Here is a 25589-nt window from a genome sequence, read left to right as displayed (position 1 = left end):
AAGGATCACTGGATGTGTGTGTTTTTGGACGCCCTCCTACCCGCATCATGTCAAAAGGGCAAAAACACAGCAGCACAGCTGCATTCTGGGATTCAAGAACACCTCAGCTTACACTCTTTTTGAGGATAATTTATCAGATTTTATTGGTAATTTATAAATTGAAATCACTCGTAGTAAAACAGACTCAGACTTCATTCTAGCTGTTTACTGTAGATTAGAGGAGTGTATTATGGTGCTTGTATGCAACATAATGCATAAAGTGGGGAGTGAGGAGTATGGAGGCGGCTACATTCTCCTGATGATGAATGACCCCATCTGTCCATGCAGTTTGCTGCCACTTCTGTTTGGCTCTTTTTGTTGAACCGCCTCTTCGTACCAGAGCAACATTCTAAGAACATGTGTTGTCCTCTCCCACTCTCATTTAAATGAGGGTGCCATGTATTATGGCAGTCCTTTTAAATCATACAGAAGGACACAGGATTCCTCTTGGCTTGTACTTTTGTCTCCTTTGGCTGTAGACCATGTAACATTCACAAAATTGAAAGAAAGATTTGGTTGGCTGTGACTAAAGTTAGTCTTTTTTTTGTGTCTTTTCCCTGTTCCTAAACACATGGCGTCTGAGCACAAAATTCCATGACTGAGTGGTGGTGCTTCTAAATGCTTCTAGCTACAGGATGAAATTATTGTACGGATACAGAACCACTTTTTTCTGGTGGAATATTCTCAATTGTGTTATAGTAGAGTGTGGGAAAAAAAACTGCAAAACATGTACTGAGAAAAAGATCAAGTTGCATAATACAGTACGTTTGAAAATGATATGATATACCACAAGACAGGAAATATATACATATAAAATATGGTAAGTAGGTGCAAAACTAACCTTGTATTTTCAGCAAGTGACACCTTTACTGTACAAACTGTGCACTTTCTCAACGTGTCCTTTACATATGCAGACAGGAATGTCTTGATTAGATTATTTGGTAGCTTGCCTCATACCATGACTAATATTAGGTGCAATATAGGCTACTGGAGAGCCAGTGTGTCATTCTGTATGAAGCTTCTTGTAAGCACGGGGAAAAAAAACATAATAGTTCCAAGAGCCAAAAATTTAAAATACAGTCCATGATTTTTTTACTCCGACACTGTAGGAGGGATGCTTTTGTTACCTCACAGTTGGCACGTACTCTTGGTACAAAAGTATCTAAAAACTGAAGTTGCTCCATAGCTGGACTGACTTTCATCCTCTGCTGTGCTGCAGACCAGCATTCCTCTTGTCATTAGTGCATTTATCCTTCCTTTATTCCTCGTCCTGTTGCTGAACTCCAGTCCAAGCAGGGAGAAGCACACCTGATATAACTGGTTGAAAAGTGTAGTCTGCTGTGTACATGTTAATTGGCTATGGCAGCCTAAAGTAGTTTTGAGGGTGCATCGAAGACATGTAATGCTTAGTGTAAAAAATACTATTCCTCTGGGAGTAATAAATCATGATGTTAATTTTGAATCAGAAGGAGCATTGCAGTGCTTTTGCCCTGGTAATGCAGGGGCTTAGGTAATTGCTCCGTCAGCTCCTACATCTGTCCACCTCTTTATCAGTCCAGTCAAGATTCTCTACAACTACAGGTCAGGCAGCCATGGAGTTTACTGTGGGTATTCTTTGTCCCCATTCCTAATGATTTTGGTGATCATCTGATATTTTGTCTGCTGCCATGATTAGGACAGAATTTCCAGTCTACCAAATATTTTGATATTATTGTGTTTTACACTGTGATTGTAAAATAGTTAGATTTCAATGAACATTGCTGACAATAATCAAGATCCTCACAGGATGAGTCGTAATGTGTTTTTTACAACAACGATTAGGCAAAAACTGCAGCACTGCACACTAACATGCCATATGATTTATTATTATTTATTTTTCTTTAAACCAAACAAAACAAATAATACACACTCATATGGTTTCATTAGAGTGTTGTATGTAGTAATTCCATGGTAAGCATCTCAGTGATTTGTAATGTGGCACGCTTCAAACGGTCATTGGACAATCAGAGTTAAAGCCCCTAAACACTTTGTTTCAAATCTTTAGTATCATGTAAGATTAAATATTCATGACTAAATGAGCAACAGTCAATTTTCAGAAAAAAAAAACCCAAAAACATTTGTTATTACATATTAAGAGCAAGCAAAACTTGGCTGGGTTTGAGAACACCACATCCTCTCACTTGAAACAAGCTAAACTGATCTTAGAATAAGGAGATATTGAGACAATAGGTTTTCAAGGCCTTTGGATTGAACTGCTGCAACGTTTTGCATCATGACCCTGTGCAGAAGAAAACAATAGCTCAGACAGTTTACTGGTGATCACATGAGGAATGTTTAAGTGTTGTTTGAATTACAAAGCCCGATTGGCCCTGAGATCTTTCCTTGCATCCCTGCAGATACATTATAAGGCAAAATACAATACATAATTTATATAATGATAAAACAATGTGCATATGTTTATGTTTAATTTATACCATATCCTCTACACAAATAATTCTTGCAGGAGTTCCAACAAATTGAGTGTATTAAAAAATAATTCATAATGCAGATTTTTCATTCAGCAGTAGTGCTCAGCTAATGATGCTGTATGAACTTCCATATTTGAGATCATTAACCAAGCAGGCTGTGTCATGTGGCCGAGAGAGGAACAGGCTGACATTTGACCACAGGATGGTGGCAGCAGTGGTTCCTCTCGTTAGAGCCATAACAGCAGTGAAATGCCACTGTCAGTTATTGTTCTGCGGTTGTCATGGCTTATGTGAAATCCATTTTCTCTGTTTGAATACATTCTGTCATGAAAGAAAAGACCCAAACTCAAATCTTCTCTGCCCAGTTTTGACAGGGAACATCTGACAGCAAATGGCTGCATGGCCTTTTCACAGATGAGACATCCATCTGTCCTTGGACTGCCTGTTGTCTTTCACAATGGCTTCATTTTCTTTGCACTAGTTTACAGTTTCTTTACTCCTATTGCCTTGATCATGTGACACTTTGCAGTGGAGACTGTCACGGTGAGATCTCAGGCAGCCATACACTCCATAAATAAGAACATTGTTTCTGTATTCTATATTACAAATAATTTAACGGTACAAGAATTGCCCTAGATTTCTGGATGTTTCTTAGATGTACAAATGCATAAATAGGTCCTGCTCTGTATGTTCTGTATATGCCTTGCAGGATGAGAGAGAAATTATGATAGATTTATTTATTTGTACATATATGACGCAACTGCTGCCACTTTCACAGTTATAAACCACTAATTTGATCCTGATTTGGTGATGCACATTCCGCATGAAATCTCAGCGTTAGCATTAGCTATGTCTGCAGCAGAAATACATTAGGAGGGAGAGACTTTTCCATGACGACAATTGCTCTCGGCCCTCGGGGATTTCATAGAGCTCCAACCTATATTTGACCTGGCAGCATGTACCCAGCCTGTCAGACACTGCCATGGCTTTGAAGAAACTTTCCCTCAATCCTTTTACAGCATCCTGACACTCCACTCCACTCTGAATCAGCCCCAACATCCCAAACTCAGCATCCTAACATCGTCAAGTGAGCAGTCAGAATGTGTTCAGACATCTGGGATGGTCAGATCTGAAGCGTATGGACTCTAATTAACTGGCTGAGCTTTTGCAGTCTTTTTTTTTTCATGTTAAAAAAGAGAAGCACACAGAACGGGGTAATAATATCAGCTGTAAGTTAAACTGAGCAAGCTTTATTTCATAAGCTTAAATCTTTACCAAAACAATATGTCTTATTTAACTTCAGTTAATTAACTCAGCTATTTTGAAGTTGTATTCCCTCATTTTAACAACTCTTTCATTATTGGAAATAAGATCTCAAAGCATTTACAAATCTATGCAAGTAACACTGAGGTCAAATGATGGGAGCGTAATTGCAGACTCGATGTCTGTGATTCCCTAAAAAACTGTCACACAGCGTTTGGTCTTTGTCAGCTATATTTGTTATGACTGAATTAACTTGAAACAACTTGAAAATTCAATTTGCTTACTCAGCTGTCTGGGTATTGTTGAATCTTGTGAAAATTAGAGGAGTGCTGTTTTATAAGTTTGCAGTGTGAATAATGCAAAACCGGCTTTCATTATTAGCGCTGATGTTGTTATAAAGTTGAGCTTTTCTTGGCAAAGGTGCCACAGTGGTGTGGCAGTTTTATGTTGAGAAAAATAAGAAGTTGATTTAGTGGAGTCTTTAAAGTTATTAGAAGACCCATAATATATGTAGCGAAGACTTTGAAGGAATTTAACAAAATGTATTAGGTGTATTTTTTGATTTGTGCTATATGGTTATATAAATAAAATTGATTTCACATGATTTTGTTAGGCTTTGTTGTTCTTTTTCTGCTGTAGGCTATGTCTACCGTTTTAGTGTGTAAGTTCACTGAAACGTGATGGTATTCAACCAGATCCAGATAACCTTGGCCCAGTACTCAGCTTTATTTATTGATATTTTGCTGTCCTTTCCCATTTTTGTCATGGCCTACTGGGCCAGATTATGTGGTCTTGTCCATTTAGTTTCTATTTGTGCCACACAATTCAGTCAAAGCATTTGTAGGCTTGTTCAGTCTGGTCTGTAGCTCCCTGGCATTTGGTAACTGGCTGCGCGTTTTGCTCCGTTTGGTTTTCAAAGATGGATTTGGTTGTTTGTTTGATGCGTTGTATCTTAAGTAAATTATAAAGACATATGACATATGAGATATCTTGGCCATGTGGTGGGGCATGGATGTCTGGCTCCGGTCCAGTCCAGGTCAAGGCTACGGCAGTTGACAGGGATCCGCGGCCTACAACAAAAGGAACTCCAGAGTTTTTCGGGTTTAGTAGGTTATTATTTTTCCACTGTTGTGTTTCCCCTGATTGAGTTGCTGAAAGCCAAAGCAAAATCCTTTTGGTCATTTGAATGTCAGCAAGCCTTTGATAATATGAAGTCTCTATTGTGTGCTTCCCCTGCTGGCAGCTCCATGTAGATGGCCGGCCATGTGAGAGCAGGTGCTGTCTTACTGCGGGGGAATGACCAGGGGGTGGTGAAATCAGTCAGCTTCTTTCTGAAGAAGTTTAACCACTATCAGCTTAATTACTTGTTAATAGAGAAGGCACTCATTGGGGCTTTGCAGCATTTGGAGGTGTGTGTAAGGCTAGTGGTTGCGCCTATTGTGGTCTATATGGATCACATCCTCTGACCTTTCTACAGTCTCTTAGATGCCCAAATCAGAGACTAATGAGATGGTCTCTGTTTTTGAAGGCCTGTGACCTTGACATTAGACGCAGTAAAGGAACAGTGTCATAGCACATGCCCCTTTTGCTTTGAGCTCTTGCCTCGGTGATCTCTAAGCCTACTGTAATGCCATTTCTCACAGCCTTTTTGACTTGCTCTTGGTCTGCCTGTTTTCTTAATCTGCTTCTCGGGATGGGCGGGATTAAACAGTAGTCCGAGGAAAGGAGGAAGGTTATGTGTATATACTTTTTCTTCCTTCATTGGCTTTGAGTAATTGAAGTGATTATGTTTTGTGTTTGTGGGTCTGTGATAGAATGCCGGTGATTGCCTTTGGGACAATGACTTTATTTGGGGGGGGGGGGGGGGGGGGGTTCTGTCTCCTTGCATGTGCGGTGTGTCAGTTACTACTCTTTGAGGTGGAGCTGATTGCAGTATCCAGCCAGATCCAGAGCACTTGGGCCCAGTGCTCCACAGGATATAAAAGCCTCAGTTCCCAGAGTGGCTTCCTCTCTCCCTCTTCCCTGCCAGCGCCTGCATCTTTTTTGCTTTGCTTTCGTTTTACTCCACATCACCATACACTACACTTTTCACACACATCCCCACAGACAGTACTGATGCCACTGACTAAACACATCTCATCTGTTGCGGTTTAATTTTCTGTTAAAATGAATAGCTTCAGTTTAGTTTAGCGAATAGCATTTTGTGTCCTTTCCCATTTTACCGTGGCCTACTGGGCCAGGTTATGACAGAGAAACAAAAAACAGAGTCAGATTCCTTGTATGTGTTCACCTACTTGGCCAATAAAGTTGATTCTGATAGACAGACAGTCTGTCAGTTGTAGTTGTAGTTATGACGGTACACAATGCTTCAAATATGCATGTTGCTGAAAAGAAGCTACAAATTCTACAAACTCTATCAGTTCAGTCAGGAGTCCAAGTGGACGTCAAGGCATTCCTGAGATATTGCATTCCAGAGTATGAGTCAGACAAACAGACAACGCCTAAACATAATGCCTTTGGCCACAGCTGTGACCGGCGTGAAGAGTTACAATAGAGAGTTAGATAGACAGTATTGCCAAACGTCAACAGCATTTGGAGTTGGTAGGACTTATGTTAGCACTGATTATGTTAGCATTACCGGATAGATATACAATGATTAACCATAAGACCCACCATAAACCACTTAGATTTCTTATGAAGTTCGCTTTCATAGCACTGGTTTTGATGTCACACAATCATTACCCAAAACTTTTATTCCAACCAGTACACAGGCACTCGCCTGTGTACACTGGCCTGTGTAACTGTCGGCCTATGTAGTTCTTATGGGGAGTAGACACTGAGGTAACTGCAAGAAGCAACAATACACTCCTTGGAGACAAACCAGAGTGGCACAAAAATCCACCCATGGTTAATGGGTGCATTGTCAAAGTCGGTTTCCCCATCAGTATGTGTTTCCCTTGCCTAAACCTGAACCAAACCTTATCCCAAACCCCAACCAGTCATCATTTATGTTGCTCAGTTATTTTTGCTACACCAACCGTAACCTAAGGTAAACCTCAACCGCAACCATAGAGGGAAAAATAATTGTAACGGGTCTGAAGGGGGAATACATTTCAATACAACACATGTAAAGATTGGCTTAGCTTCTGACAGCTCACTCATGCTACTCAAGAAACTGGTGCTATGCACGTAACCTAAAGTTATGTATTGCTATGGTTGCTTTTAAAGGAAATGCACTATAAATTTTTCAAATAATTTGACTTTTCACACTTTTTTTTTTTAAACATATGCTGCATTAGGTGTAAATGCATTATTCAAAACTCTTCAAACTGACCTTTTTTTTTTTTTTGATAGATCCAAAATGATGTCAGAATAGACTTTTTTTTATTTCCCTTTAATACAGTTATTTTTAAGATAAATTGTGACAGAGCCACAGATGAAAATAGCTGTATTATCCTGGTCCATTTCAGTAACTGTAGTTTAGGTGTGTCTGTAGCACAGTTGATGATAATCAATCAATTAAGCTCCTCATTGAATATGTTTAGACAGAAGTTTGTTGGAGATTATTTATAATTCAGTAATGGAGTGCTCATTGCAGACACAGCTAATGTAAACTCTGACTCTAATAAGGATAAATTCATCTACAGTTTTGTGCTTTCTGCTGCGGTAGGGTAATATATTAAATCAACTATGGATAACAGTCATTTATTCACTTAATTATATCCATGGAGTTACTTTGCAGCTGTGCCTTTTGTATCACACTCATTTACTAACCAAGATAATACAACACTGATTTGGCCATCATAGTAAGTCAAAATGTTATGTCAGGATTTTTTATTTCACTGAAATATTATTCCTTACTTGACTATTATTGAATAGAACACAGTGCAAGCTGTCTCATTACTTACAGGAAAACATGTAGTCCTGCAGTGAAGTGCAAGCCATTGTAGAGCTCTCTCATCAGCCATACATCCTGCTGAATTTCTCCGGGACAGTGGTAAATTAGAAATGAAGCAGCAACTAGTGACACAGACCTCCAGACCTGCACTGGGGCTCTCTGAGGTCCCACAAACCACCATTTCAGTTCTCGAAAAAAAATCCTACTGTGGCCTGAACGGCCGGGAAGCATTAATTCACAGCTCTATATGGTGGAAAGAGAGACTCACATGATGACTACATTTCTCCTTCTCCAGTGACACCAGAACACTCACATCTGTGATCCTCAGTCCCAGAAGCCCTAAAGTGCATCATAGCAGTCTGACAAAACAGAGCTGTCACAGTCCGTCTGCATCGAGACCGAGGACACACTATCAATCTATCTATCTATCTATCTATCTATCTATCTATCTATCTATCTATCTATCTATCTATCTATCTATCTATCTATCTATCTATCTATCTATCTATCTATCTATCTATCTATCCATACATACATACATACATACATACATACATACATACATACATACATACTTTTTTCCCTCCACTCATCCTGTGTCTCATGGTGTGGACACAGCTCTCTGCTCTGCACACACTCTGCTCCATGCGGCTTGAGCCTCATGTGTTGCTCCTGTTTGGACAATGCAGAGGCAATCAGATCTGTGTTAAATGCGGCCTCACACTGGGCTCCGCACTGATTGTTATGTCAACACAGGCCGGATTTCAACTGCCTGCTCAAATGTGACTTTGTTTGTTGTGCCACCCATTCAAATCCGACTCAGATCTCATGAATAGGTGAAAGCAGGCTCATCAGATTTGAGCAGGCAGTGTTACTCTCACCCATGTTGACACACCAATCAGAAGAGAACAGTGAGAGTCTGGATTTATGACAGAAAAACAGCCTGTGCCTTCAAATGTGGTGCATATGCCACCATGTAACAAGTCTGTTAAACTTTACATATTGTTGTCTAAATAGGAAAAATAATACTTCCTTTTGTTTTAGCAACACTCTGATATAAACGAAACCATAACACGCAATTAGTTTCTCTGGTAAGTGAAAGAAATGAACAATTTGATCCAACAGTTAAAATGAAGAGGTGGCCGGTTCGAGGGAGCTCTCTGGAGGATTTGGTGCTGCTGGTTGGTTGGGGAGGTGGCAGCATGAGAAGGGGGAGAGTCACAACCAAATCAATGCAATTAGTGGAAGAAGCAAAGGAAACTAGTGCCCCCCAGTGTTTGCTTGATATATGAATAGTTTCCATAAAACTGATGTGAAATGTTTGGATTAAAAACTCTCACTCAGTAGAAAGTCTTTTTTTTGGTAATGTACACTAATCCAGTGAATTTGGAATTAATGTTTTTTGATACCAATATACCATCAAACCTTTCACCCAAAATGCTGATATAATAATTTTGATTTGTATGTGTCTTCTGCAGAATCACCATCTCTCAAATGAAAAGCTGGACTTCCTGAGTGTTTGTACGTGAGGCAGGAGGTCCACCAGACTCTGCTTGTTCATCCATGACTTAAAAAGAGGCTGAAATGCCATCTAGAGGTTAAATATCGAATTGTTATCTATCCAAGACATAATCACTTTGAATATTACATTAAATACTTAATGTGTAGTCTAATCAAATTTAATCAATGCTAAGAAGTGGAAATTACAATTTCCTTGAGCTTCATCCTGGACTGGTTTCTCATTCATGGATGAATGTCTTCACTATATCCCTTTCTGTGGCAATTCTCCATGGAGAAGCCCTAAAACTGTATTGACCTACATTGGTTCATGTATTTTCAGCATATGGTATGTCCTCAGCCATTCTTCCTTGATGTGACTCAATATCCATAATCCCTTTGTGTAGGCTGGATTGATCTTGCATTCGTCTCTCTGTCACTGGACGGTCTCCACAGGCAGCCTGCTATCAATGTGTAACCAAGGTAAGCCAGGAAGGTCACATGACTCACAGGATTTCACAGGGAGCCATTGTACTGCATTTTCCTCTTTGTATAGTGCAGGATGAAATGTAACAGACTCATCATCATTCTGGGAAATTCAAATTTAAAACATGCCTTTTTTTCAAAGTGTGTGACAGCACCACTATTAACTTATTCTAAAGGCCTGTGTGAATCGGTGTCACTGAAAGAAAATCGTAAAGACATGATTTGCTCTGACAAAGTGCCAGCCTGGCAGACATTTTAATAACTTCATCTGAATATCCCATTGAGCCTAATGAGGGATACATCCTTTCCCCTGGAGCTAAAGTCCTGTCTCTGTGGGAACCGACTGATAGCAGGTAGACTTTGCCCTGAAGGGGAACCAACGCTACAGGAAGAGCAGCAGAGCAGATTCCTGGCCGTCACAGCAGAGGTAAGACGTTAGAATGGATTAGAGCTGTAATTAATTGATTTATGTGAACAGACTTAAAGTCAAACAGCAATTGATGACTTTTTGAAGACTTGAAACACATGAGGCGTACTTTGGAAAGCACTTTATTCATCATATGTCGCAAGTGATGTTCAACTGTTTTGGTCTATGTAAGTGAACAGAAACAAAGTCCACGTCCTCTCATTCAAATCCTAGAAAATTTGTTTAAGTATATTTGTAACTTTGCTCTGTCCAGTCTGAGTTGAGGAAACTGAAATAAGAAACAAAAGTCCAAATGAGGAGGGAACTGCCTGCCTGCAGAGCTCAGAGACAGGATTGTGTCGAGGCACAGATCTGGGGAAGGCTACAGAAACATTCTGGCCTCATAAAAGTTTGGAACAACCAGGACTCTCTAGAGCTGGCCACCCAGCCAAACTGAGCAAAAACCCCCCGTCACTGGCCGAGCTCCAGAGATCCTGTATATAAACCCTACATCAATATATGGACATAAATGCAGTATAGATGTATATATGCAGTGCTGAAAACTGAAACTGTGTTGTGGCCTCAGTAATTATTTCCTATCTGCACTTAGTGTGATCATTGCTTTACTGCCGTTTTATGTAGTACAGAGTTGGTCATTGTGTAGCTAATAATAACTGCATTTCTTTTATAATTAATGCAAACCAAGGGACCTTAAATTCTCATGTCTTTAGTATAAAGTCGGCCCAGAAGTCTGAGACCACTCTCCCATTGGGAATGGTGGTTTGTATATGCAAAATTAATCCCAGAGTTTACTGTCTGTCTGTCCCTCTTGATGATAACTGAATTTCCTCTGAGATCAATTAACCACAACCTATTTGGCCATTAAATATACATACAGCTCTATTAAATGGAGGCTTAAGGCCATAATTATGGATGTTAGTCATGGATGGCTCTCAGTGTTTGCGTGATGCATCATTTTGTAATTACCCATTTATTTGTTCCACAGTGACATTGCCCCATTTGCCAATTTTGCATCCCTGATGAAAGCACTGACACTGTTCAAAAGGATGTGTTTGTGTCTCAGCCATGACCTTAACTTACCTATTGGTCTGACATCTCTTCTCTGTCAGTTTGGTGCCTCAGTCAATGAAACGATCTTCTACCTTTTAGTAGAATGGACAAAACTAATGGCAGCAGCAATGGTGGATATGTGTCTCACCCTCCTCCATACAACCCTCACGACCATGGAGAGAGTGCTTACACAGGGGTGAGCTATCAGGTTAGTAATAATATTAAAACGTATTTAATTTATATCACAAAAGAGAGGGGAACGAGGAAGTAAGTTGAAGTTTGTTTCTGTCCTGTTTATTTTAGATTGAATGTCCAGCTATTAGTACAGCATCAGAAAAAATCCCACATTACCTGGCTTTGATCATAGGATCATTATAAAACCTTAATTATAAAAATGTCCATAAGCACTGTTTGCACATTTGATTACACAGAAATGATGGATTTTCTTTCATTAATTCATTTCAAAAAGAAAACTCAGACCGCTGTTCAAATTATTTTATGTTTTTTTTTTTTTTTTTCTTTGTTCAAAGGTAGAATTCTCTAGAGGTTTAGTTTGAGCTGTCATGTCATTTGTTTGGGTGACCCAGGTGGGGAAAGGCAATGTTGCAGTGGTCTCGCCCCCTGGCACCTATAGCAACATGGTGAATCCCGAGGGAGCGGCAGCGGCCGGAGGAAACCAGCAGTATGGTGAAGCTCCACCTGTCTACTCTTATGGCTCAGAGGATAGCGGCTTCAGTGACGCTGCCATAAGAAGAGGTGAGGGCTAAAAGAAGGGAGGAACAGAAAGTGAGAGAAATTAATGTTTTTGTTTCCATGGTCAGAGCTGAAAAGGGATAAACAATATTTACTCCTTAATTTGCTTTGCAGTGTTTTCTTAAAATTGATTTGGAATTGCAAATTGTTCCCTGATCTGTGGTGTAGCCTGCCTCAGCTCTCCACCTCCCACACAACACAATCATTTTAAATGAGAGGATGAAATGCAGGTTGGGTGAAAACAACCATTTTGAAATGTGGTGCAGCATAAACAACCCCACCTGCCCGTCTGCTTCGCCCTGGCAGATGTTTTTGTCATTATTATCTGTCTGTTTACCCTGTCTGTCTGTCGTGTCTCACTACGTGTCTGTCTGTATTTTCTGAACAGGTTTCATAAGGAAAGTTTACTTGACCTTGATGATTCAGCTGCTGGTGACTGTCGGGATCATCTGTGCTTTTCTTTTCTGGTGAGGCTCCATCACACAAGGGAATTCCTTCCTAAAAGAGAGGAATCCATGACAGGCACCTATCCATCTTTCCACATTTAGTGTAGTCTGTCAATATTTAGGAGCACCCAACATCAGAGTAGCACAAGTACAATCGTTGTCCCCACAAACACTTTGAGCATGCAGCACAGCACTGCTCAGATCATCATGAATATGAGACTTGAGACAAGTTGGTAGAGAATAAAAGAGCATTCCTACCACATAATATTTTTGCTGGCAGTAGTGTGAAAGCTTTATATGTTTTGTATAATGGATGTGGTAGAACGCTGCTACAGTAATTTCTTTTCATAAATTGTATTCAGCCCCCGTGTGCACAATGCTCTGTCCTCTGTTAATATTTAATAAAATCATTCTACTGCTCCTATCAAATAAATGATGCCTCTATTAAAAAATCCTCTTTTTTTATCAAATAACAGGGACACTCTCAGGGAATGGGTATGGCACAACAACTGGTTCTCCTACTGCATGATGTAAGCTTTCCTAAACATTCAGTTTGATTGTCTAGATGCTGCACACTTTGTTGTTTTAACCAGTTTGACCATCTGCAAATCTCCAGTTCGGTGAGTTACTTGAATGAAATTGTTGCTCATGGAAATCCATAGAAGTAAGTCACAAACTGTCACCCCAGTCTGAATCCAGAAACTGCTAGCTACGCCATGCATAAATAATGCACTCTGTGAATTCTCCCATCGAACACAGTTCTTTTTTTCTTTTTATAGCCTGTTTATTTGCTATTTACGATACACTCTATATTCTCTGTGAAATAGGGCAGCGGTGATGGTGCTCATCGTGGCCTTGTCCTGCTGTGACAACCTCCGTCGTCAAGTTCCCCTCAATTTCATCGCCCTGGGCCTGTTTGTGAGTAGAAGCAGTGCCAGCCAGGCATCAAATTAAACCTCCACCACACCTGCTCTATTTCAGTTTTTTTCTTCTTTGTCTTGTATTTACTATCCATTTCTCTCTCTCTCCCTCTTTCTCTCTTTCTTTCCCTCCCTGTCTCAGACTGTCGCAGAGGGCCTGATGCTTGGATCTGTGGCAGCGTGAGTATTTGATTCCAAGGATGAATCCCCACCTGATGCCGACTCATTTACACAATAACAGCCCTATTTGATCCATATCTGGTAGTGTATTCGATGCCAGTAATGAAGCCATCAAACCTGATAAGATGTTATCATTGCTGGTTTAACAAATTAAAAAGCATATGGAAATATATTTTGCAGGTTTTTGGCAGAAGATAAATCAGAAGCATCACAAACGGTTCCAAACCAATTTTTCTGTACCAGTGTCCGTGTAAACACACGTTACCTTTTCTATCTGGGAGACATTTCTTTTTTAGCTTCATGTCAGAAAAGGCATCAGCTGAGGCCTGACTATCAATAATACATTCAAATTATCATATTTATAGGATATTGCCATAAATGAAATGAACATGGGCAATACATTATGCAATGCATATCCAGTGGGGGTCTCTGCCATCACTCTCTGAGATGTATAATACTGAATATTAAATGGAGAAAATGCCACATTTCTTACAAGAAAGAAATGTTTCCCTTTTAGGATAAAACAGAACCCCACTGTTCATGTATCCACTCTGCCTGCCGACTAGTTAGACATGATAGTATGGGGTGCCTTTCCAACCCCATATCTGTTTGATATTTCTGTCTGCAGGAACTTTGATGCCGAGGCAGTTCTGTGGGCTGTGGGGGCAACAGCGGTGGTGTCCTTTGCCTTGAGTCTGTTTGCTATGCAGTCGAAGGTAAGATCTGTCACACACTCTGAGCTCAGTTTGCAGTGTAGTCGAAAGTGAAATTTCATAAACTGCGGCGACTTTGCTATGCGGTCGCTGGTAAATTTCCATATACTGAGCTGAAAAAAAGTGTTAAGCTGAGCTGTTGGCAATATTTTCTACATGCAGTCACCAGCACAGGCTTAGAACTCTGATGGGTTTGCTGTCCAGGCAGAAGTATGATTATTGCTGAGATCAGTGTATTTGCCAATCAAGTTAATTCCTTGTGTCCAGTGGTGGGACAGAGTTAAACCTCTGCCTGGGCTGGCAGAGCCTCCCACCATAAATCTTGTGTTCAGAAAAGGCCTGGAGCCTTTTGTTATTTACTAAATCCACCCTCTTTCTTTTTTGTCTGTCTCCTTTCACCAAGAACTGTCTAATAAAGCAAACACACTCTGGAATGAATCTTTAAAAAGGCCCTTTCAGGTACACGCTGGGAGACATGATGCTCCTCCAGCGAGATATATTTTAATATTGAAAAGGTCATTTCTGGTGTGTTATGTGCAAGCACTTTAGGATAAGAAAATATAAGTGACTTGCATTCATGATCTCTCACCCACTATCTCATCTAACACTTACAATAATACAGTCGTTGAATGTGAAGAACTCTGATATGAGAGTTTTCTCTTTTTATTTGTATATTGTGTCAGTGTGTACTTTAGGTACTTTAACAGTATTAATCTTGCACAAAGATGTCACTTGTTTTATATTAAGTAGCTTCTGTAAGTAACATTTAAAAGTTTCATTTCAAGTTGTGAATGTTTTATTAGTAAGAGTGAATGTGCACATGTGAGGAGACCCTTTGAGAATCACCACACTGGCAGCTTGGCTCGCTACTTCAGTAAATGGCTCATATTCAGAACAAAAGTTATTTTACAACCAGTGGGATGAAAAATTAGACAAGTGAAATAGACGTGGCCAAATTCAAATTGTGTTTTAAGTCCCTCATGATTGCTTTTAAATGCATTTTGGCACTTCACACATTTTGCCACAGATTACATCTGCACACATTTATTCTTTCTGATTAGATTTGATAAAATGAGCAAGCAGGTGTCTAATGATTATAGTGAGAATATATCCAGTTTTAAATGCTCTTTGCTCATTATTCATCTGTAGCTTGAAGGCATATGCATATGGAAGGTAATACTTTGATATAAATACACCCTCATCCCATAAAAGACATACTGTAGTTTTACCGGAGTGAGTGAACTACCACAAACACTTTTAGTTTATTTTTTTTAACTTTACGTTCACATTCATCTTGCAGCTTCCAGCATCTCTTGCCCTGGAGTTCACGCTGTGCAAAGAGCTTTTCTTGTTTGTTGTTGTTTCTGTCGCTGTCATATAAATGTCATGCAGGCTGCCTTGCATGTTTTGCCGTAGCTCCTCGGGTGATCAGTGGAAGCAGTTCTCCTGTAGTGACTGCCATCTTTTTGCTGTCGATCTGAGCGGGATGAGGGCCAAAAGGCCACCTCCACTGCCCTCCTCTATGCCTGCATGACATCTTGTTGATTAGTTATCCAGGATCATTGTATCCAGAATCGTTTTCTTGTCTTGAACTGCAATATGTCATCATCACTGAGTAATCTGCGGTGCATCACAGCACAGCTGCAATGCAGACAATCCTGACTGCCCTGGCTCTTATGGCAATGATGAGTTTAAACGAGAGATGTTGTGTCTACAGTTTTCTGTTTGAGAGGCTCGTCACATTCAGTGTTGCTCTTCTCCCCCCTTTCTGGCACCAGTGGGACTTCACTGCAGCAAATGGGAGCCTGTGGGTGTTTGCCTGGACCCTCGTTTCATTTGCATTACTTTGTGCAATCCTCCGATCTCAGGTAAATCAAGGAGTCGTTGTGTTAACACCTGTGTTTGCAGTGAGAACAGATTTGAAATGCATTGCAGCAGTGTGCAGTTAAGAGGCAGACATACAGCCTCATAGCTTTTATTCCCTGGATGTACTTGCACTGACCTGTGTGCTGAGCAGACTATAAAGAAGAGAGTGCGCTCTCAAACCTCTCAGGAGTTACACTGATCTCAGACCGATGCATTTAAATGTACACAGCTGTTAACTGTGACAGCTGTTGGTATTTAAGCCTAAAGCAGGGAATCTACAGAAGTAAACTATTTTTAAACGCAACAAATGAACCGGAAAAGAAAATAAACACCGCTGTCTTAAAGGATATTGTTTCCGCCCTCTATCAGCCTTAACCATCATAATAACTGTACAGAACAACTGGAAAGGAAAAAGGGATAAAAGTATGCTAAATTTTCAGCTACGAGTTAATGGATGAGACTGTGTATCTAGCAAGCACCAGTAAGACCGAAACTAACATACATTTTATAAGAGTCTATTAAGAGTCTTTTTTTAACTGCATATTACTTTCATTTGTGGCAGAAATAATCACAAAGCAGTATAAAGTCCTGTTTGTTGCTGAATGCCTCTGATGATTTTGTGTCTGATTCTTTCAACAGTATCTTAACATCATGTACGCCTGCCTGGGAACCTTGCTGTTTTCCTTAGTAAGTACAAACTTTCATATGGTCTTCTTCAACACTGGTTGAAATAAAAACAGACTGAAAGTGACAGTGACAGTTTTTTTTTCTTTTAAAAAAAACATCACCAAAGACAGCTTAATGTTAAGTGAGTGTAAGTGATGTAAGATTTGATCCCAGGGCCAATCAGCCTGCCACCAGTGTTTGTCACAGTAGTTAGTGTAAAGAGCAAGACGCTGATTTCCTTGTGCCCTTTAATTTCAATTATGCACCACATAACAGCAGTGGGCTTCATTTTCACAGCCACCTCTCTGTGTGCCTTTGGCATTAACAGCAAATGTTGTGACCCTTCCCGTCAGCTGGTGGAACAAACTGCGACTGCACACAGGGCTGAACAGGCTGTCAGCAGCAAGTCACAACTTATTTTCAGCTGCATAACTCTGACTACACGATTATTTATATGGCCTGTTTATCAGCACAGTCCGCTCTCTCAAAGATAAGAAATACTGCCCGTGTTTTCTTTCGGACCGATTCCTGTAACCGGTGCTCTGTCTATTTTTTTTTTTTGTGTGTGTGACACAAACATGCTGCACTTCAGATGTCATAGTTGGACGTGTTGAAGTGTCTCATCTCTCTGTGTCTCTCTGCAGTACTTGGTGTTTGATACACAGCTTATCCTGGGTGGGAAACACAGGAAGTATGAAGTGTCTCCTGAGGAGTATGTGTTTGCTGCTCTGAACCTCTATTTGGACATTGTCTCTCTGTTCCTGCTCCTGCTCCAGCTCATCGGCCTCTGCCGCTGACACCGCACCTCCATGACAGACATCACAAAAGCCGCACTGAAAGACTCCTACTCCATTTAAATATCCAACTGTACAACAAAAGTTCAACATGTATGTAGACTCGTACTGAATTAAGATTGACAACCCAATTGAGGCTCACAACACGTGCACTCATATTTAAGTATGAAAAGATAGCTATGATGTATTCAAGATAAAGTTCTTCGCTTAATATTCATTTCTATTAAATTTAACTTAACTATTGTTTTTAGTGTTCTGTAACAAGGAAGTGAAATTTACAGCAGATTTACAGTAACTAAACAGTCACTTAACAAGTAATTTACAGTATTCACCTACTCTGATCTGTGCTGCAGTTTACAAAATATACAAAAAGTCTTGCTAAACTTATGATCACTGTTGAGAGAATCAATTTAAATGAAGCTTAAACTCCATTAAAGAACAGAATCTGTTAGCTTTAGCACTCCCATAAAACCAGCTGGTTGCTCTGTGACATGTTTGTTCAGAATGTAGGTGTCTAAATGACCAATAAAATTCAACAGCACCCGTCTCGGCTGTATGAATAAAAAAAAAACACAAATTAAAACTCAACACATAGTTTATTGGCATCACACATCAAACATTTTTTATATAAAGAGGGAATGTATCAAGTATAGACTATGAAAGTGCAAATAGCATTTCAAGGATTAGTTGCTTTACAATAGAAAATCTCCATGTGTTACAAAATGTTATATGCCATTTTAAAATAAATCACCTGGACATTAGAGGTGAAATACAAAGGAAGTACAAATTCCATTTAGACTTGTACCCACTTCATGCACAGCATACTGTTACACAAAAAGGGCAACTCATGTTATCTGCTGTTTAACCCACTTACATTAACCAAGTTAGCCCACTAATCACATGGCACTCAGTTTCACAACTTCAAGACACTTGTCAAAGCAATCACTACTTTTAGATTTAATGTGGCTCTATACATCTGTTGGATAAGAAAGGTCATTTACTTCAGTCAGACATTAGTCTGTGCAAAAACACCATTAGGTCTTAAATGTAAAACACTGACGTGCTCATTACATATTGGTTATTCACAATCCATTTTTCTTCATGGATCAGTTTCACTTGAAATAAATACCTACTTTATATTGCAACTTTACTCCATTTTAGTGTCTTCAGGTAAGATATAGATACACATACAGTAGGTCAACTCATTCCAAAGTCAATACAGTAATTTTTATTTTCTAAACCACAGAAAAACCAACTGTTTCCAAATGTAGGGCAAGAAGCCCTACTGCACAAAAAGCAGGAGAAATTAAACCTTTTTTCAAAATATTTGGGAACAAGATTTGAAAGTATGACATTACCCATTATACCAAATCATATAAAGTCAGTGTTATCCATAAACATAATACTACTAGAACCAACAAAAAGCCTCATGCTACAAATATTTTGATGAAAAAAAATCAAGAGCTCATGTCTGCACACTACAAAGTTTATGTTAGAGAAATAACTTTAAGGTAACAGGTGTTTGTTTTGCTTACACTGTAAATACTGTGTAATTAGCACTCAGAAAAAATATGTGAAAAAAGGATTAAATAACGGTGATTGACATAAAGGCACTGTATCTCTAACTGTGTAGAGAACCGTTTCAAAAACATGGACTCTCCATGTGTTCGAGATGCAATACACATTCACATTTTCTCCATGCATTACCCTGCAGTCCGGGACATATGCAGAGCTCTAAGGAGGCTTTGCTCATGTTACACTTAAATAAGACCCAGAGATTCATTACAGTGACTTGGGCTTGATTGATTAATTCACCAAAATCTGAATGTGATTGCTTGATTATCTCTCTTCACCGGCCTTTGCTGTTATGTATAAACAAGACTACTCACTGTCTACTTAGTCCATCACGCTCCTCATTCAGCTGCAGTACTCAAACATTAATTTAAGATAAGCTGCAGTGGAATTCAGAATACGCTGTTACAAAGGTATGAAGTGAATGATGCTGAGCAGCCCTCTGGGCCTGTCAGCGGCTGTTGTTGTTGAAGCTCAAAAGACATTTCCTATTGAAAGTGTTATAAGATAGAGGCTTTGAGATGAATTACCATTTTGAAATGTTTTTTGGGCCTCCTCCTGTTCATTTGAATAATTAATCAAAAATGAATGTGAATGTTTCACATAATTAAGTACACAACCATTATGGTCTTAAACTACAGTTTTACAGAGCGCACTACAGCTTTTAAAAAGTGAGATTAGAAAATTTCACTCAGCTGTAATCTCAAAGAAAAATATGGCTTGAGACTTTCACATTAAAGTTTAGCTGACTGGTTTTGAGATTGTAATGAGCAGGCACAATTTGCTTTGAGGAATCCACTTGGTGACTGCAAACTGTGCTTTTGCTAGTCAGTGTTTGGCACCTATAAAGTAGGCAGATATGGACAGTGAGAACAATTTCTCAGCCGGTACCCTACAGATTCAATATTGGTTATTAATCTGCTCCCTATGTACGACACATACAGTAGGCTTTTACTCCAGTGGAAAAATAATACCAGCACAAGGCTAAAGTCTCTAAATCTCTTTTCTCTTCTAAAAAAATGATTTCAGAAAAAGCAACTTACTCTTATATCTATCCGCACAGAATACTTTTAGGAAACATATCACTGAAATTCGTGATCAAATTTAATCTCTCCTTCACTTAGTGGTTTCGTTTCAGGAGGGCTTGTTGATGGGGGTCTGATAATACACTCAACACAGGAAACTGATCTGACTGCAATGGTAGACTAACCTAAGTGTCTAAAAACATCTTCCCCCACTTTCCAACCAAGTATGAACTGACACATTCTTCATTCTGTATACATTCCACCTGAATAGCTACTACTCCTCAACTCTGATTAATTTGCAATCTCTAGTGGTTTTTGGCCTTTCAGAAAAAAACTCCTTCCAATCTCAGCCAATCAGATCATACCAGGTGCACTTGCTCCTCCCACTCAGAGGAGCTGGTGCTGGGCAGCTGGTCGGATACAGAGTCACAGCATGGAGTGTCGACATGGCAGACCTTCGAGCCTCCACGCTCAGCACGGTCTCCACTCGGGTCAAGGGTGGCCATGTAAGGTAGTGGCATGGTGACTAGGTCTAACTGGGTCGGCCTCTCAGCGACGGCACAATCCTTTTCCTCCATGTCACTCAGTCTCTGAGAGCAGAAACCCACATCCGCCATCATTTCCTTTTCATCATCTTGCAGGCAGCCGCCTCCACCTGCATGGAGTGCACCTGGGTTTGAATCGGTGTCTGAGGAGGTTGATGGAAGCAGGGTGATACCTTGAGGATTCATGTCGTGGAACCAGGCCATGATGTTGCCTAGGAGGTTAGCATTTGCGGCTAATGCAGAGGATGAGGATGGGTCATGGCTGCTGCATGTGGTCGAGTCTACTGTGTCACTAGAAGAGGAGAAGAGGCCTGTTGATGAGTTGCTGCCAACTGGAGCCACTGGTATTGGCATGGAGGCCCCGTAGGCCCGGTGGCGACTGTCACAGTGCTGTACAGAGGTGGAAACCGAAGTAGCAGCAGAGTACTGGCTGCTGATGTTGATGTTGCTAAGTCTTGCCAAGTTATCTCCGAGCTCCAGCAGTTCTGAGCTGCTTAGGGAAGCTCTGGGGAGGACCTCTACACCAGGAGCACTCTGTTCAAGCCTAGAAGGCAGGGAGGTGCCAATAGCGCCAAGTGACGCTTCTTTGGCAAGGACCTCATGGCCGGACCCAATCCCTGCCATCCCAGAGTCCTGAAGTGACAGCTGAATGGCCAGGAGAATGTTAGGGTCATCGTCATCCAAGGAACCAAGACCCTGCAAGAAAATAAAGGATAAAGTGTCAGTGATGCAAAGTACTTAATACCCAGGCCACACTGATCTCATCTAGTTACAGAGCAGCAGCAGTTTCAGAGCTGCACCACCTTTTTGTGAGGAAAGTAGTAGAAGCAGCAGCAGCTTCTAACTTGCTGTGCACCATCTACAGGCAAGAAAAATGATGGTTTTCACCTACTGGCAATTGCATTCTTTTTCTTTCTTTTTTTACAGCCGCTGTGCTGCTTTGTGCTGCGTGTTTTGGAGATTTTACATTTCACAACTCCAAAATTGTAAAGGACAAGGCTGGCGACATTGTATATTTTCGCTGTCAACAAATTCCATGAAATAACAGTAATTTAATCTCTGTCAGTACGTTCCAACTTCTCCAGTCAGTCTGTGGCTGTCATTGCCACATTCATTGTGATGAATGAAGATGTCACCTGGTATAACAGTGTGATGTGTTTTTCATCGTTTTTGAACAGCAATAGAAGCTTTCATGTCTAAAATGACAGAAAATTTTACCTTGCTTTGTACATTATGTGCATGTATTTCATCTGTTTATTTTACCAGTCAGAAAGCACAAGATATTTGGAAGACTGACACCAACCATATATATACTAGTCATGAAAAATTTGTCCTGTAATGTACTTGCACCATCTTTCATTTGGATTCTATAGCCCAATTTTCTCTGAATATTGACTCTGGATTTAATATTCTATCTTTTGTATAATTTAACAGTGTGCAAAACTACAGGGGGAAGAAGCACATTAGACTTTAAAAAAAAAAAGATTTTTTTTAAGAATGCCTTTAGAAAAACCAAAAATAAAACTTAAAACTGGTACAGTTAAACTTTATTATCGTGGCAACATCAAGCCACAATGACTATGAGAGAAAAAAGCCCCCGACATAAATTCATCTACACTGGAACTAATGTTGTACATTTTTTTTTCATATCATCTTAAACGTTTCACAGGCTGAAGGCCTTGGATTGAAATAAATGTAGACTCACCATTAGAGGACCTTGTCGTCGTCCACCTCCGACATCCTGTGTGTCTTTGGAGAAAAAGAAATGGACAAAATGCCAACAGTCGAAACACTGTCATTAAATTGAATCTTTACAGCAGCACTGGGATAGCAATTTAACACATTGCTAATCACCCCATTTAGGAAAATCATCTTTATTTTAGAGAACACTGCAAGATGATCACATAATAAGCAACCTGACAGAGCATGTGCCTTGGCAAAACAGAACCTATTAGCTGTCTTGAAAACTGCAATTTCGGTCCAACTTTCACTCCACACGGCCATAAACAAAGCAGCACTGTGATGGATGACATTGATGGATTAGAAATATTGGCTTGTTGAACTTGAGCAGTTGTGATTTTCCAAAGTTTGGGCCAGTACTCTAATTTGGCTCCTGTACATATTAGTGTATCAAAAACTGAGAGCAGAATAGTGGATCAATGTACTTTAACTTAATGTATATTGATAGACCCATGTTTGTTGCTTTTGTCCTCACTCCTCTCATTTCCAAACATTTCTCTCAGTCACTATCATAAAAAGGCAAAACACCAGGAACTGTCCACGTGTATGATATCATCAGGTTATAAAATTGTTTAAAGGTACAGGGTGTAACTTTTTTCTCATATTGTTTTGTTTAATTATAGCCCAAAACATATCTTAATGTAGAGACGCGCTGTCACAGGCTTCTGTGACCCAGACTTATTGAAAAGCCTGAGTGAGCTTCACCTTTCCAACCAATCAGAAAAGGCTGAAGTCATGGGTGGGAGCTCACAGCTGTCAATCAATACATGAAGGTGTTTTCTGGTCTAGTACTACTGTTGCACCAAGGCGTCAAACTATTTCTAGCTGCCGAAAGATGTTGCTCTGGCTGAGTCACAGGCTGGCATGCTCCTGCTTCCTGCATTAGCTGAGACAGCATACACAATGAGGATGAAGCTGAAAGGCTGGGAGGAGCAATTTGCTTTCCTGAACTCTATTATTGTAGCTTTAATGGAGAGTTTAACTGTGCTAAAAAGTTTGCCCACTACCGTACCTAAAGTGCTGTCGCTGGGGTCATCGGGGTCGGGTGTGTTGCTACGCAGACTGGACATGTCGCCTCTCCTCCGCTGCCTATGTCTCCTTCTATACTGGAATTCTGCATACTCCTTAAAACAACAGCAAAAAATTGCGTTTTAAAAATAAGTAACACTAAGTCTACAAACACACTAATCATGCAGTTCATCCAGTCACTATGTCCCTAACTCTTGTCATGAACATACCACTTTCTGACCAGAAAGAAAATTGACGTATATTGCTGATCTGGAGCTACAGCACATTTTCCTTGATTCATGTCCAGGCTTTTTGTTACAAACAATTAATACGTGAATATGTAAACTAGTAACTTTGATTCAAGTGGTGAAGTACTTTCCTTCAAATCTGGTCTGAGTCTTCCGTTCCAGGAAAGATCAGCACCCAGAGACTGCCTCAAAACCTTTCATCTCCAGACCTTCAACCCCTAGGCTCCAGTCTAGACTGAATCCAATTAGAACACACACTCACTCGTAGGGAATTGGAAATTAAGCAACAGGAGGACTGAGGTTCATATGTTTAAAATACTATGTGTGTATGCCCGACTAATCTCAAAGGCAACCAGAATACCTTATCAAAGATGAAAGTGATGTTAATAAAAAAGAAAGTAAATTAAATATTTATTTACTAGCAAGTTTAAAAAAAAAAAAAAAAAAAAAAAAAAAAAAAGTCAGAATGAATTGAAATACATATTTTGTCCAGGTTTAGCTATAATGGCTATGAAATAATGACCCCACCCCAGATGCAGTTTTACAGTACTGCATGCTCTGCATTAAAGGTAGTGAGACAAATGTTGAAATATATCTATTATTATTATGACAAACAAAATATATTGATACAATATGATATTTCTGGCACATTGTCACTAGTGGGAGTTTAAATCACATAGAATCAATTGATACAGACTGTTGCAAATGAAATTACAAAAACATGATGGTGTTATAGGTGTGTATGCATAGGCATGTTTCTAACTATAGGATGTCAATAGATATATTATATATAGATAATAGATAACACCTGAGCCACCTGAACCACTCAGCCACAACATTAAAACCAGTTAACTGTTTTAATGTCATGGCTGATCGGTATGTAAGTGCACATATTGTAAGCTATGACACTTAGGCAAGGCCAATATTAGGTGATACTGTATTTATAATGTATTTATAAGCTCACCATTTTATAAGCCTACATGCCAATAATGCACCAATAAGCCACGACATTAAAACAGGTAAGTGGTTTTAATTTTGTGGCTTCTCAGTGTATGTGCATATCAGGGTTCTTTGTATCACTTAAACAATGTTGACAACAGTGACTGATATGTATCAATAGACTGAGATCCAATTATTACGATCCAATGATATGATGGCATCAGGAGATGAATGATATAATGCAGCCTAATGGAGTCTTCTGAGTTTTACAGGAAGTATATCTCTAGTTTAGACACTATATATTTTCTCAAACTGAAAACAGTAAAGTGTAAAATGTAAAAGTAGGAGTCATAGTTTCAGAGTTCTGGTTCAATCAGATTGTACTGGTCAATTGTCAACTGAATGAAATGTTCAATGCCAAGCTAGTGATAAATGCAAGGCTGCTCTCTGGCTGTGGACCAACATGAAAAGGTTTCATATAATGAACTTGCACATCTGCATATCAATACTTTGGGAAATAATCATTCTGCATTCTCCATTCAATCATCTCATACATTTGCACAAGTCATCAAGTCATATTTTTATAATCAAAAGCCTGTCACCCAAACTCTATCTTTCATGTTTCCACCACTCTAAAAATAGCCCACTATAAAGTGATCTGGAGACATTATAAGAACCATGGAGCAGACCATCTGTAGCTGTGCCTGAGAGGCAGTGTCACCAGGCTTTGATTATTACTATGGTGTTCCCATTAACTACTGCAGCTGAGAGACAGAGGCTCTTTAAGTAGGGGAAAAAATAAAATACCATTTTCTTTAGAATGGTATGGTGTTCGGCTTCTGGTGGCAGCATTTACTGTGAACTTCCTCATAGATACACGTGACCAAAATAATTTGTTGACAATGATAGAATATTGGCAGGCTTGTTTGCGATTTAAATCCTGTATGAGAAATGTGGATGGAGGTGAGATGAGCATCTCACCTGAATTTACATTGATAATTTGTTCTTTTGAAGATAAGCCACATTTTTTTAGTGTGTGCCTAGCT

At 39.7% G+C, this 25589-nt stretch overlaps 2 protein-coding genes across 3 annotated transcripts in view; one reads left to right on the top strand and one right to left on the bottom strand.

Moving 5' to 3' along the window:
* Positions 1–9583: 9583 nt before the first annotated feature.
* zgc:110410 (uncharacterized protein LOC553618 homolog) lies at positions 9584–17709 on the top strand. 2 transcript variants are annotated; one of them, XM_056380152.1, is made up of 12 exons: positions 9584–9648; positions 10002–10078; positions 11228–11336; positions 11716–11884; positions 12270–12348; positions 12804–12857; positions 13155–13245; positions 13390–13427; positions 14056–14143; positions 15919–16008; positions 16646–16693; positions 17317–17709. In XM_056380152.1, exons 3-12 carry the CDS (start codon positions 11232–11234, stop codon positions 17467–17469), a joined length of 915 nt encoding a protein of 304 aa, XP_056236127.1. In that variant the 5' UTR covers positions 9584–9648; positions 10002–10078; positions 11228–11231; the 3' UTR covers positions 17470–17709. The 2 variants fall into 2 exon arrangements, with proteins under 2 accessions (XP_056236127.1, XP_056236128.1); XM_056380153.1 differs by lacking the exon at positions 9584–9648 and having other exon boundaries at positions 9990–10078; positions 11231–11336.
* Positions 17710–18043: 334 nt separating this feature from the next.
* The window catches only part of LOC130171882 (ankyrin repeat and IBR domain-containing protein 1-like), a 34014-nt gene continuing 26468 nt past the window's right edge, over positions 18044–25589 (bottom strand). Inside the window, exons 18-20 of the mRNA XM_056380151.1 lie at positions 23361–23472; positions 22314–22357; positions 18044–21304 (exon numbers count right to left, since the gene is read on the bottom strand). Of these exons, the coding sequence (XP_056236126.1) occupies positions 20423–21304; positions 22314–22357; positions 23361–23472 (1038 nt within the window). The 3' untranslated portion in view covers positions 18044–20422. The remainder of the gene's footprint in view (positions 21305–22313; positions 22358–23360; positions 23473–25589) is intronic.

The sequence above is a fragment of the Seriola aureovittata genome, chromosome 7, assembly GCF_021018895.1.
Source record: "Seriola aureovittata isolate HTS-2021-v1 ecotype China chromosome 7, ASM2101889v1, whole genome shotgun sequence".
NCBI classification, from domain to species: Eukaryota; Metazoa; Chordata; class Actinopteri; order Carangiformes; family Carangidae; genus Seriola; species Seriola aureovittata.
The sequence above is the reverse complement of the archived record's forward strand: the minus strand, read 5'-3'. Positions and strand labels throughout refer to the sequence as shown.